Source organism: Papaver somniferum, chromosome 1 (assembly GCF_003573695.1).
Source record: "Papaver somniferum cultivar HN1 chromosome 1, ASM357369v1, whole genome shotgun sequence".
Taxonomy (NCBI): domain Eukaryota; kingdom Viridiplantae; phylum Streptophyta; class Magnoliopsida; order Ranunculales; family Papaveraceae; genus Papaver; species Papaver somniferum.
In genome coordinates, this window is record NC_039358.1 from 110,296,228 (window position 1) to 110,310,095 (window position 13,868).

A 13,868-nucleotide genomic window follows, 5' to 3' on the forward strand; every position below is an offset into this window, starting at 1 on the left:
AAGGAACTCTTACGGTGAAATGTACAAGCTGCATTTTGCGTTTGAATTTCAGGTACAGCGTCATAGCATACACGGAAGCTGCAACATAAACACTCATTCTACAACAAAATTGGTTTTTACAGAGACGTATTGAGCTACACTGATCCCAATCTCTTATAATGAGAATTGAGAATTTGTATAAACGATTCTACAAATGATTGTACAATACAACTGGCTCATATCTGGTGATGAATTCGCACCAAATCTGTGAGATCACCAAGTTCTATGCCTCGAGTATAAATAAAAATGTTTGTTTACTGTAGATGGGTGGGATGTCAACTGGATCAGAGAGTGTGTCAAAAGCTAAATCTACAAAACTCTACGACATCTTCTCATGTCATCTCTTGCTCTTTCAAAGCCGCATTTCTAGCATTCTCCTGATCTCGCTTGTAACACCAATACAATGGGGTGTAGAAAAGGGAACACAGAGCAAATGGAACAGACATCATTGAAACAAGCCCTCTTGACAAAGCAAATGCCTCTTTTACGGAACCTGATGTCAAACTCACAGCCTTCGGATCATAGCCGAATGCCTTCTCTGAGAGGATCCCAACAATGGGGGCGGCGAATGAAGAGAAGGAGCCTTCAACGGCACGATCAAATGCGTATATCATGGTTCTGTGCTTTGAAGGGACAACCTCAGCAAACATGGGGTTGTTTGCGCAAGTAGCACACCAGCTAATTGTGAGTCCCATAAAAAAGAGAGTGACAGCAAATATAGACCAACTACTTACTGACTGCGGAATGACCATAAGGAGGAACCATGAAAAGGGTACACCCATGAAAGCACTAAATTGTGCACACATTATGCGCCCCGAGTGTGGATAGACGCGTGACATCCTATCTGCTATTAGTCCGCCTAGGAGGGAGCCCATTGAACACCCGATGGCAAAGAGACTGAGGAGAGCAGCTGTATTGTTATGATCAAAGCCTACATGAATGTATGTCAGATGTGAGTCGTTGATCAGAACAGATTTCATGTCCTAAAAAATTGTTTAAAAATACATAAGTGAATTTTAAGTTATACATGTTTTTCCCTCAACGAATCTATAATACAATATAGATCGTTACTTACCAATCAATTGGAACCACATAGTGAAGAACACCATAGCTGTCCAGGGAAGTGTACCAACAATTCCTTGGAGTACAATAAACTGGAAAGTTTGCAACTTTGTCACAGTTTTCATGGCTCTCCATGATTCTGACCAAACCGACGGTATACTAACATTCCCCTTCTCTACCAAGTTTTCCCTGCACCCCATGGAAGCTCTTAGTTGCGAAAAATTGGTGAAGGAAAGAATCATATTAATGTCATTTGGTATCAAATCTATCTTCATACTTGAGATGGAATATTAAAAATAAATACTGTAGCAAAAGGTACCAGATTCGCGGATGCAGATAGCAACTCTTACCTTTCAGAGCTCTCAACCATTTCATGAGAAATATGTTTATGTAGTTTCCTTGGGTCAATAACAAACATATAGACAAGCAAAGCAATTGCAGAACTCGATAATGCCATCATAATAAATGCACATCGCCACCCGGGAATTCCCCAAAATTCCTGACCAGCCATAATTGTTGCCATAGCACTACCACCTATTCCACCCACAGAACCAACAAGGCTTAGCATACCAAACCCTGTGCCTCGAACACCATCAGCATAACTATCAGCAATGAATGACTGAAGTGCAGGTATCACAATAGCTAAACCAACGCCATTCACAGCTCTCCAAAATGCAACCTGTGAAAACTGATAACTTGCACCCACTCCGGCCGTCGATATGGCCCAGCACAAAGTGCCAACAGCAAGAACAGTAGGTCTATCATAATGAAGAACTAAAATTCCAGCTAATGGCGACGAAAGTGCCTGGACAAATCTTAGTATGAACGTAAGATATCCCAAATCAGTGGGCCCAGCATTGAAAGTTTCACTGACTTCTTTGTAGACAGAAGGTAGGAGATTCTCATCAGCACGCTCCATAATAGCAGCCATGTTGATGAGAATGAGTGACAGTGAAATTCCAAAGACAGTCCTTGTCCTGTAAGATGAGAAAACATAATAGTAGGATATTAAATTCCAACTTCAATGCCTATACTCAGACCGACAAAAGAATTGTTCATCGGCCTTCACATGTTGATACATAATTAGTAACTATGACTGATAACACATCTTTTCAATTGAACACTAAAGACCTGCTATTTCCGACTTATAAAAGCCACAACCTATACGATGGTATGCACCACATATAGTTGACGTTAATTCAATAATGTTCCATCCAACAAACCAATGGGTGAGGTTACTGCAGTGTCTTTACACCAGAACAAGTCTGCTGAATCTGGGTAGCAGCAACTGGCATAACTAATAAGAGCTTATGTCTATGTGCATTCATTTTCTATATTCACCACAGATATTCTAAAGCAGTAATTACATTTAAGGCCGATAATCTTCTAATCAATTACGTCTCCGCAGCCATATGAAACAGGTTACACCTAAGTCCATACTGTATGTGCTCCACAAACATAATTTTATCAGAACAACAGTTAAAGCAGAATCAGAATGAAATAGTGAAACTTAAGATGACTAAAAAAAAAACTCAACCATTTTCCATTCAAACAACATATAACACAGTTATAAACAAAACCCAAACAATGAATTTGAAGATAAGAATTCACAAAAAGAAAAATGAATTAGAATCATAAAACTTACTTCATCTTGTTTGGCTTTTTGATTAGATGAAAGTGATTATTATTAGTAGATCGATGAACAGAGCCAGATTGATGAGAGGAAGTTCTAGCTACTCCCATCAATCACAAATATCGATCTCTCAGAAACTGAAAAACAGATCCAATCGCATCTGTGGAAGATTGATGATAGTGATTCTTTCTTAATTGAATCTGAAAACAAAAAAGAGGACATATATGGAAATACGTAAGAAGAATATTCAATTAGTATTTTTAGAATAGAATTAAAATTATAGTTTCAGGGGTTTACACATTGGTCTTCCCGAATCTGAAAGCGATGATGAAAGCTAAGTCATGATAGTATTTTGATTTCATTATTTCAAATGTACCCGCCACGATCACCATAAACGTGGAAACAGATAATCTTTTATGAGGTCAATGAACAAATCAGAACCGTTGATCGGTAGATAACGAGAAACGGGCCCCCCTCTCCCACACATTTGTGAACAAGAAAACTGAAACTGTAAATCTAGTTTACTGTTTTAGTTTGAAACGGTGAACTCTAGTTAGCAATTCGGCGAATAATTCGTGAATGATTCGTTAATTATTGCGTATCAAACGTTGCCGATGTGTTCGTGCGTCCAATTGAATCTCCGTAGCCAAGACGCGAAGTTTCTCAACTTCTCGAATTATTCGCGCCTTTTCCGATCCGAAGTAGAAATCGGCTTATTCGTTCGGCCCATTAAATTTCCATGCAACTTACCCAATTGTTTGAAGTAGCTGTTGGGCCTATCCCAATAACCTCTTTTAAAGCCCAACTATCCTTTCAGTATCATTTTTTCCAAAAATGTGTTCATAGAGTTTCGAAATCCTCAACTCCCACTCCCCAGCTTGAGTTTACTCCACTGAGTTAACGGTGGTTTGCTGTCAATGTTACTTATATTTGGTATATATACAACATTTAATACAAAAATCACACCCTCAGTAAATTTTCATAATATTTAATCTTTTCTTCGCATATATTACCTGCCGAATTTTGCAAACCGATTTCTTATCACTAAAACGAATTATACACGTACGTATGCCGTTCCGATCTATTACCGAATCACGAACCGTTGACCGGATTTTTGACCGAATCTAAATTTTAATAATCCGAATAATACTCGTACGTTTGCCGTTCCGTACGTTTGTCGAACCACGAATTGCTAACTAGGCGGTGAACTGTGAAGTGAAGTCCCTCTTTCCCTGTTCTAGGGTTTGTGTCCAGTAAAGTACAAGTGGATGCTTCAAAAAAAAAAATACAAGTGGATAGTCGCCCCACTCCCCAGTTGTTGGATTTGTAAATGTTTGGATTCCTGTAAAACCAATTTTTATTTTATTTTTCTTTTTAGCAAAAGAGGCAAGCCTCACATACGTGGATAATCAAAACTCCAATTCAAGATAATGGATTACTTTACTTTTACGGAGATTCGGTGTCCATAGATTATATCAACTTCAAGTATTTCAAACACACAATGAAAACAATTATACCAGTTTACATCATAATTCCGAACCCAAATGTGGAAAAGGTATCCCATAATTCATGACCGATTCCAAAGTACCGTGAAAAGTTTAAATGGTCTTGGTTGGATCCGATGTAACACATCCAAACCATATAGCAACTCCACAAACAATATAGATGTTAGAATCAACAATATTTTTTCTCAAAATCACAGTAACACAAGAGACAAAGGTACAATATAGTCCATAGATGCATCCTTTTGTCATTGATTTTTTTCTCATAGTAGCAGTAACGCAGGTAACAGGTATAATGTGTTATCGTTTTGCTGAATCATTCTGAAACGGTTAGGGTCTTTTTCGAAATCGGTCTTGGTGTCTTTGGTGTCTGCATAACAGTTCTTGTCTGAGTCTTGGGAACTGTTGTTGCTATTGAAGGAGTAAGAAGCGGTACCGGAGTCGTAAAGCCTGAAGATACTTCTGAATAAACTTTGTTGTTTTTGGTTTAATCTTTGTTGAAAATGATGAATCTTTCTTTGTTATGTAGAACCTAAATATAGGTTTCAGAAATAACAGCTGATGGTGTTTCTAATCTCTTTGGAAATGTGGTTGTTGTATGTATGTTTCCTTGGAGATATCTTAACAGTTGGTCTAGGTTTGAACAAAGTATTACCACAAAATGTAATATGAACTCAAAGACAAAGTTGAGATAATCTCAAATAGTAACTTTGAACTGAACTCAAGAACAACGATAAGATAATCCCAAGCACAACTTTGGTTTGATTAAAAAAGATAATAAAAAGCAGATCCACTTTCGAGATTTAAGATTAAAGGTAGAACGAAGCTGCAAAACTTAAAGAAATTAATGAGAACGTATAAAAACCTAACTAAAAGGACCAAAACCCAAAAAAAATAAAAATAATAATAACGAGATCGAGATCGATACCCAAAAAAATTCCTGAATACAAATTAGAGAAATATAGATGGAAGATTAAACTCTAAAAACAAAACAAAGCAACAGATTTTTAGAAAATCAAGGGATCAAAAACTAAGCTAAAAAAGTTAAAATTAAAACTAACATAGTAATCGAAAAGAGAAAGACAGAAGACGAGAGATTTGTGAGAGATCAATGGGAAGATCTGCTTCGATCTACGCCCATGGGAGCAGATCGGAGCAACATCGCTTTAGGTTTTCAATTTTTGTATCACTTTAGGATTTTTGGAGAGGAGAGAGTTTTCTATCGCTTTGACTTGTGTACCCAAATCCGTACTATATGTTTACACGGGGCACGATTCACAAACCGTTTCTGTTTTAACAACTTTGCTGGCACTTTATACATCCTTGCCAACTTCTTTGCTTTAGAATCATCATTAGTTAGCTTATTTCCTTGACAATGATCCTACTAACTTTATTTTTTGTCATCACGTTGTTCAATGCTTTAAATCCAACTTCAGTCGTATATCATATTCAACACCTAAATGAAAACTAAAAATTTTATTAGTCAGTTTCCCCAAATAAGGATTGAGTTTCAATTGAAACATTTGTGCCTAAGTGTACGGAAGAAAATTATCCTTCCAACTAATCTTCACTGGTTATTAGCATTGTTTATTTCCTCTGAATACCAACTTTAGTTGCATCCATCAACCAACCAAAACTTATTTTAGACTCGGTCTTCCTTTTCAATATATTTCCCCGTAAAAAAGATTGTTTCTCTTGAATCAGCAACAAAAAAATAAATAATCATGTCGTGCCTTAGGTACACATGTTATGATCCCATATTACCTTGATATGAGTCATAGTCTATTGCTTTCAAACTGTGTCATTTGATGCACTCGACAAAAAAAACTTGTACCAGACTTGTCCTCTTTCAACCATATTGTAAACTTCACCCACTCGTACTTGCATCAATATCAGTCACTTCTTTATTAAATTAAATTGTAATTTATCTTATTTTATTATATATTATATTAAGAGACAATTACAAAAATACAATTTATTCTAGTAATAATTTATTTAATTATTTAAGCTAAAATTGTGTAGCTTAGGAAAGACTCTCAAAATAGGGTGAGAGTCGTGAAAAAGGAAATATCTCACTAACTTTCTTAGGTTTCAAGCTACCTAGTCTTGGTTGTTCACTATAAATAAAGGAGTCGTGTAAACTACATTGTCAATCCCTTGGAAATTTATGCGTATTGCATAAGGTTGTTTTCCACTACTTTTGTTCTTTAAGAACAAGAGTGATACATTAAAGACTTTACTTGGGGAACGTAAAGCACTCGTTGGTGATAATCTTTTTAGAGTACATAACTTGTATCTAGGTTATTGCAATAATCTTTATCTATTTTAAGGTCATTTTCTTTTGATATAAGGTTAATCAAAGATTATTGACCATAAATCCTTGATAGATTTAAATATAAGATAGCATATCGACACTAGTTGCTCGAAATCTAAATTAAAAAGAAAACTCCATATAAGGTATCTCATAACAATAGATCTCGAGATTTATTCTAGTTGTCCTTGTTGTAGAATTTTAAAAGGAGAGGGTACCAAGTATGAAAAGACGAGGGTATCCAAATATACCTCAATCTAAAACTTTTCCACCTATAAGTCCTTTCTCCGAAAGTGATTGTCTATGGACTGAGTCGAGACAATACAATGAATCGGTTCACACTTTGTGTGATCGTCTATGGATACGAGATCGAGACAATACGACAACAAGATAACTTGCGTGATTGACTATGGATACAAGATCGAGGCAATACAACAACGAAGTATGATTACTTGATAATAGGTTCGGACTTAACCAAACACTATAGGATTGCTATCAAGTAATTAGGAATTAACGTTTGTGTATTTTACTTCTAATTATTATAAATCAATTATAATTGCGGAAATAGAAAGTAAAAGACACAACAAGACTTTGTTAATGAGAAAACCGCAAATGCATAAAAACCCCGGGACCTTGTCCAGAATTGAATACTCTCAGAATTAAGACGCTATACAAAATCTAAACCAACTTCGTATAGTTGAGACCAAGCAACTAAACCTATAGTTCACCTAGTTCCCTCAGTATCCCTGCACCTCCAACTTGCAATAAGTCACGCACTTGGAACAATTCCTTTGGTTCGTATTCCAAACAGTAAAGGAACAACAAATTTGTTCGGTAACAACTCTTTTCAAACAAGTGATATGAGTTTGACAAAAGGCTCTTTCGTTTATCCCAATAAACTCCTTTGTCGGGTTTTTAGATCAATCTATTCAACAACTACCAAAGTAATTGTTTAGACTATGCAATCAATAATTGGATCTGATCAAGATTCTAAATATTGATGCTGATCTACACAACTAATCAATCCAATCTATCAAAAGATAAACCGATTATAGTTGGATCCCATCCGATCAAGTTTTGTGCACACCAAAGATTATGAACTCAAATAAGAAATCTTCTTTGTCTTCAAATCTTCTTAGATCTTCAATAAACACCTGCACTCAAACAACTTGAATCTTTTGTGATCAATCACACACAGAACGGAGTTTGTTAACGATGGATTATCACAAGACGTCTTTAGATCTACAAATAGTCTAAAGATACCCGTCGATACTTCGATCTAGTTTGAGTGAATCTTATATCAGAAGAGAAGATTCTCAAGCATAAACAAACTAGGTGCAATCAAAGTTCAACAACCGTTAGTCAATCAAATCAATCGAAAACTAATAATAAACTGCAATTATCTAGTTTCCCACCAACGGTACTCGTAGAGCTTCTCAATCCCAAAGAAGTCTTTAAAACGAGCGGTCGTAAGAGATTTCGCCTAATTAGGTTACTTTCCTCTCCGAATAGACGGCTCCACCAGTAACAACACAACTAGGAAGTTTTGCTGGCTCTGAGGATTAGTTTGCTCGAAATGCAAACTTCAATATTTATAGACCAAGGAAGTTTGGACACCAAGGAATTTCCAAAACCGAATATTCTCAAAGATATGCAATAAAGCCAAAATCGGTTTTCATAATTCCTGGAAATGCTCTGTCCAAATACTGACCGAAATCTCAGTAGAAAATCTCCAATTATTAAATGCACATTACCAATTTTTATTTTCTAAACATATGCATTTAATTGCTGGAAATTAAAAGCATATAAAAATAAAAACCTTAATTAAAAGATTCTTAATTTATTTCGATCCGGGATTCTTCTTTAGTTATTAAGGAATATCTTTGAACAATAATAGATAAGCATTATTGCACATGTTCAAAGTGTGTCGACATCTTTACTTTATAAATCCTTTTTCATATTTACGATCTTGGAACCGATTTGCCACACTTCCAAGTGAGTTTAGAATTGGTTCATCTGATGTCCAAGAACTATGTGATTGATCAAAAAATATTCAATCACCATTCATGGGTTTAACGGTTCTACCAAACACAAGTTCGGTTCTACCTCCGAGTGGCTACTAGGATCGGTTACACTAGTTTCCATAAAATGGCTAACTAAGTACCAGGATCGGTTACCACTTATCTATGATACTTACTTGTGATCGGTTGCACAAATTATAGGATCGGTTGTACCAACTACTAAAACTTGTTAGCCTACTATAAGGATCTATTACACATCTTTTGATTAGTCCCACCAAATTCTAGGATCGGTTACCCAATGACTAGGAATGGTCACACCAAAATCGATCATACCATCTCAGGTGATTACTTAAGATTGGTTTCACTAATAAAAGTCATACCGATACATAAGTCAGGCGTTGTGAATAGTTTTACCAAGATACATAAACAAGTTATGAGCGGTTATACTAAACACACATATTGGTAATCCAAAGATTTGCGATGAATAACAATACTAATAAGCCTAGCAATTTCCCTTTCGATTCTCAAAACAAGTTTATAATGTGCTTCCTTTTAACGAATGTAAAACATTGTTTCCTAGGACAAAATCTTCACCCATACCCATACACATAATCACAATAGCATTCATACGATTATGTCGATGTCTTATATACGAAGTTCAAAAGATAAGCGTTATACTTCGTATTATAATTCCTTAATACTACGTCTAACTAGAGTATAATCATTCACAGCTTCGCATTTATGTTTTCAATATAGCACGACTTGAAAGATACATTAGGAATAAAAAATTTCAAGTCAAAATATTACTAACCTCAAGAGGAAATATGATGTCGTCGTTGTAGCTATTTACTTCTTCACACTCTTCAAGTCTTCGAGTAATACTTGTATGTCTCATATCCTAATAACTTTCTAGATAACCTATACGAAGTTGACTCGTAATAATCAGGCGACTCTTTTAATGAGTTTTGATTCACTAAAATATGACAACCAAACTTGACATACCAACGCTTGGTGGGTTCAACCAAGCTATGCTCTAACAATCTCCCCCTTTGTCAATTTTAGTGATAAAACTCTTACATCATATGGATAAACAAATTACAAGAATTCATTATACATACGCTTGATTCCAAGTTTCAACAACACAATAACTTATGTACATTCAATCCAAAAATGTCGTTGTTGACATTATAATAACAAAGCTAATACTCCCCCTAAAGGTAAGATAGGTAGATTTTCAATCCGCACGTCTTTGTTATTCCCTTTGTAGTTAAGATAACCACAAGTATCAATATGATATGTTACTCCCCCTTAGTCTATGCTTTACTCTTTCGTTAGATATAACAGTTTAAGCACCATTGTTCTTTCCTTAGTGATTACAAATCACTTGTTTACTCCATATATTTCTCACCCTTTTTGTCACTAAATGACAAAGGTACAAGCAAATAAAGGACAAACCGAAAGGATCTTACAAATCTTAAAAGACTTGAAACCTATAAGAGTTAAGCACGAGGGTTCCACATACCATTTTAGATAACCAATATCAAAACCGAAATTACAAAGTAATTTTATTTTGATATGCTACCAAGGAAACAATTTCCCGAAGCAATATTCCCTAATAGTTTAGCAAATCAAAAATTGACTAAGCACCTTAGTTCTCTTGCTAAACCGATTGTACAAATACAATCGCTTGTTTGATAAGACCAAAATAAAGATCAAAATTAACTCTATTTTTCTCATCAGGTTCTAATTATTCGAACGATAACTTAGACCTTTCAATTTAAACAAGACAAGTACTAGGTTAGTTAACTAGTATTTCTTGTTAAGGCATTCAATTAGACTTGAATAACCGAATTCTCTACTTTGATAAGTCTAACTAAGATCAGAATTAACTTAGTTTCTCTTATCCGGAATCCAGTTGGACTAAACAATTGATCCCGAAAACCTTTTTGTTAAGCCTAAACAATTCATACAAACCAAATAAATCAACTTGCATAATTTTATCTCAACCAGAAGCAATTGACACAAACATAGACATTATAACACCGCAATTGCACCGAAATTTCGTTAAGCCTAAACAATTGAGACCAAACAATAAAGCAAGATAACAATAGTTTTTCTCAACCAGAAACAATTGAATCACACACACACATCCATACACACATAATGGAATAAATATCAATTGTACCAAAATTTTGTTAAGCAAAAGCAAAATATATGAAATAAAATCAGGCTTTTCTTAAACAGGAAAAACGATTAACTAACAAATTCGTTACCTCAAGTTCCGCATCCTCTTCTCCCCCAAAAGATACGTCATTAAGCGCAAGTTCACATTAGAACTCTCCGCCATTAATGTTGTCATCCTCTCGCAAGACAAAAGAACAACAACAAAAGGCAACCTTTACCAGAGAAAGGTTGAAAATCGGTTTTAACTAATGCATAGCAAAAGTTGAAAACCCGAAACACATATGCTTTTATGCCAAACCAAAAACGATTCAACATATTGTGAATTTTTCACACATGAGTTTCAATCGGAACCCCTTATGATCCTTTGATAAAGCCTACCAACATGGGCTAGAACTCAATCCCGCTAAACCGAAAAGTCACCCAAACAATAAGGGTTCACACAATATGAGATCGAATATTAAGGTTATGAAAACCGAAAACATACATCTCATAAATCAATTTGCAATACACCATAAATATTCAACATAAAATAAAGTATTGCAATTACCTCAATCTTTTAGAAAATTGAATTACGAAACCAACGCAAAAAGAATGAGGCTATTCCGAGCTTGGACGAAGAAGTTACGGGCAAAACAGTTTTACACTCCTTCGTATGGACCAATCACTAGGACCTGTTATAGTTCTCACTAGGATCAGTTAAAGTTCTTATAGTTCTCACTAGATCGGTTATAGTTCTATATAGTTCCCACTAGGATCGGTTACGACATGAATCCATACAAGAAACTGTTTTTCAACATAACTTTTGCATACAATGTCCGAATTCAGTGATTTTTGTCTCGTTTTAACTGTAAAAACAAGAGATACACATATATGATCAGTAGATATCTACATCATAAACTCAAAATTACCGTTTCTATCAAAATCTCAAATATATATAGAGAAAGTATGAGTATAGAAGAAAATAAATCTCCCTAAAGATGTTAATTAGTCATATAATAACCGAGAGATCATGTGCTCAGTTTGACATGCTTCCTCACCCTTCATAATATTGAGCACAAAGGTGAGCATGCACAATTCAACACAACTAGGTTGTGTTGAGTTTATCCTTGTCTTGTTCGTCACGAGTGACTAAGACAGAATCATCATTCTTGACCTCTTGCTTGGTTTTTTTTTCTTGTTCCATCTCTTGTTTTTCTTCTTTGACTTGTGATAAAGAGTGTCATTATCACAACGTTCACTAGTACAAGAGATTTCAGACATGATGTCTTTCTTTAGTCTTTCAAGAAAACTCTTCTAGTTATTGTCACCAACGATTAACAGCCGAGAGTCATTCTTGTGACTAACTTTTGGTCCCTTCTTGGCTATGGAGGACTTCGGGACACATTTAGAGTTGAGTTTTGCAGGAGCAGCTTTCTCCTTCATACCATTAGGACGATTGTCCTTTTGAATACTTTGCGAAACAACCTTTCTCCAATTTGGAACATCAGATGTTGTCTTCGTATTTGCAAAGTCATCTCTTTTCCTGTAGTAGGGTCTTTTATGAGATGTCCTTGACGAGTGTTGGGAAAAAATTGAACTATCATTATAATAATTCTTTTGCCTAAACTTTGGACAATAGCGATCCGAGTTCCTTTGGGGAGTAGTCTTAACCAATTCGTTTGATACAAAAGAAAGTGCATCTTGCATCTTACGAACTTTGCATCCCCATTGCAAATGCCCTTTATTACCACAATAATAACAATGCTTAGTAACATAAGAAGACTGGGTTCTAATGTTACCTTTTTGTGTATCCTCTTGCATTGGAGCTTGACGAGTTTTCTTCTTCTTCTTCTTCTTCTTCTTCTTCTTCTTCTTCTTCTTCTTCTTGTTCAATTTTGTTGCTTTCTTGACATTAGCAGAAATTCCTTCTTTGATTACTGCTGGTTAAACACAATTCTTAGGCTTGACAGAATTTTCTTCTTTACAAGAAATAAGAGCATCTTTGTCATCAGTGGAAGCCTCTGGTTGAGAAGAATTTATAGCTTTAACAAATTTTATCTCATTGTTATCGTTGGAAGCACTTGATTCCTTATATCCCAATCCACGTGTATCACCATGATATCTTCCTGCCTCTAACAATGAGGATAATTGTTTGTGCTATCATTGGACTTTTTCAAGTACAAATTTTCTTCTTCCAACATCTTGATTTTATCAAGAGCACCAGTTAGATCATCCTCAAGGTGTTTTTCTCGTGAGACATATACAACTTCTTTCTTTTTAAAACTCTTTTATTGAGAGTTAATCCTTGCATCAGATTCAACAAGTTTCTCTTTCAACAAGAGAATTTTTTCAAGAGCAGCATCACACTCTTTTTCTAACAATTTTGTTTGAGAGAGACTTGCACTGGCTTTTTCTTCAAGACCCCGTATTTGTCGAGAATTAATCCTTGCTTCTGATTCAACACGTTTCTTTTCCGACAAAAACAGATCTCTTCGAAGATTTTCATATTCTAATTTCTTAGAATTTAGCTCGTCTATACGATCTTTAAGAAGAGAATCGCTGGTGCGATAACCAATATAATATCCTTGAAAAACCCTCTTCAGTTTCGTGTTCTCACGACAGAGAGGAGTCATAACACCAAAAAATCTGAAGTTCTCAGTTTCTTATTTTTCAAAGGATCCAATAGTTTAGAGTATTCTAAGATATCCTCTTCTACGTCTCGTTCAAAATCTGAGTCATCATCATCGAAAATTTCATCCATCCTTTCTTGTAGACAGATTTTCCAGTTTTCGTTGTTTTCTACATCATTAAAAAGATTAACTTTTCTTGTAGAATCTCTCGAGATGATTTCATGATGATCTTCACATATTGATTTGTAGGTGCCATCATCAAGTGTTAATTCAAAACTATTGATACCTTGCTTTACGTTAACTGAATCATTATCAGGTTCTACAAAAACCATGTTTAGATTCCAGTCTTATAGGTTGGATCGCACCAAACACAGATTGTTAGATCTTTTCGTGTTTTCCTTCTCTGATACCAATTGAAAAGACGAGGGTACCCAAATATACCTCAAGCTAAAACTTTTCCACCTATAAGTCCTTTATCCGAAAGTGATTATCTATGGACTGAGTGGA

At 35.3% G+C, this 13,868-nt stretch overlaps 1 protein-coding gene across 2 annotated transcripts; it reads right to left on the minus strand.

Moving 5' to 3' along the window:
* Positions 1-15: 15 nt before the first annotated feature.
* On the minus strand, positions 16-3,060 carry LOC113296357 (multidrug resistance protein 2-like). Of its 2 annotated transcripts, XM_026544664.1 has the most exons (5): positions 3,032-3,060; positions 2,747-2,934; positions 1,452-2,078; positions 1,115-1,290; positions 16-970 (listed from the first exon to the last, which is right to left on the minus strand). In XM_026544664.1, the coding sequence occupies exons 2-5, from the start codon at positions 2,842-2,844 to the stop codon at positions 372-374; spliced, it is 1,500 nt and encodes a 499-aa protein (XP_026400449.1). In that variant the 5' UTR covers positions 2,845-2,934; positions 3,032-3,060; the 3' UTR covers positions 16-371. The 2 variants fall into 2 exon arrangements, with proteins under 2 accessions (XP_026400449.1, XP_026400454.1); XM_026544669.1 differs by lacking the exon at positions 3,032-3,060 and having other exon boundaries at positions 2,747-2,962.
* Between the last annotated feature and the right edge of the window lie 10,808 nt (positions 3,061-13,868).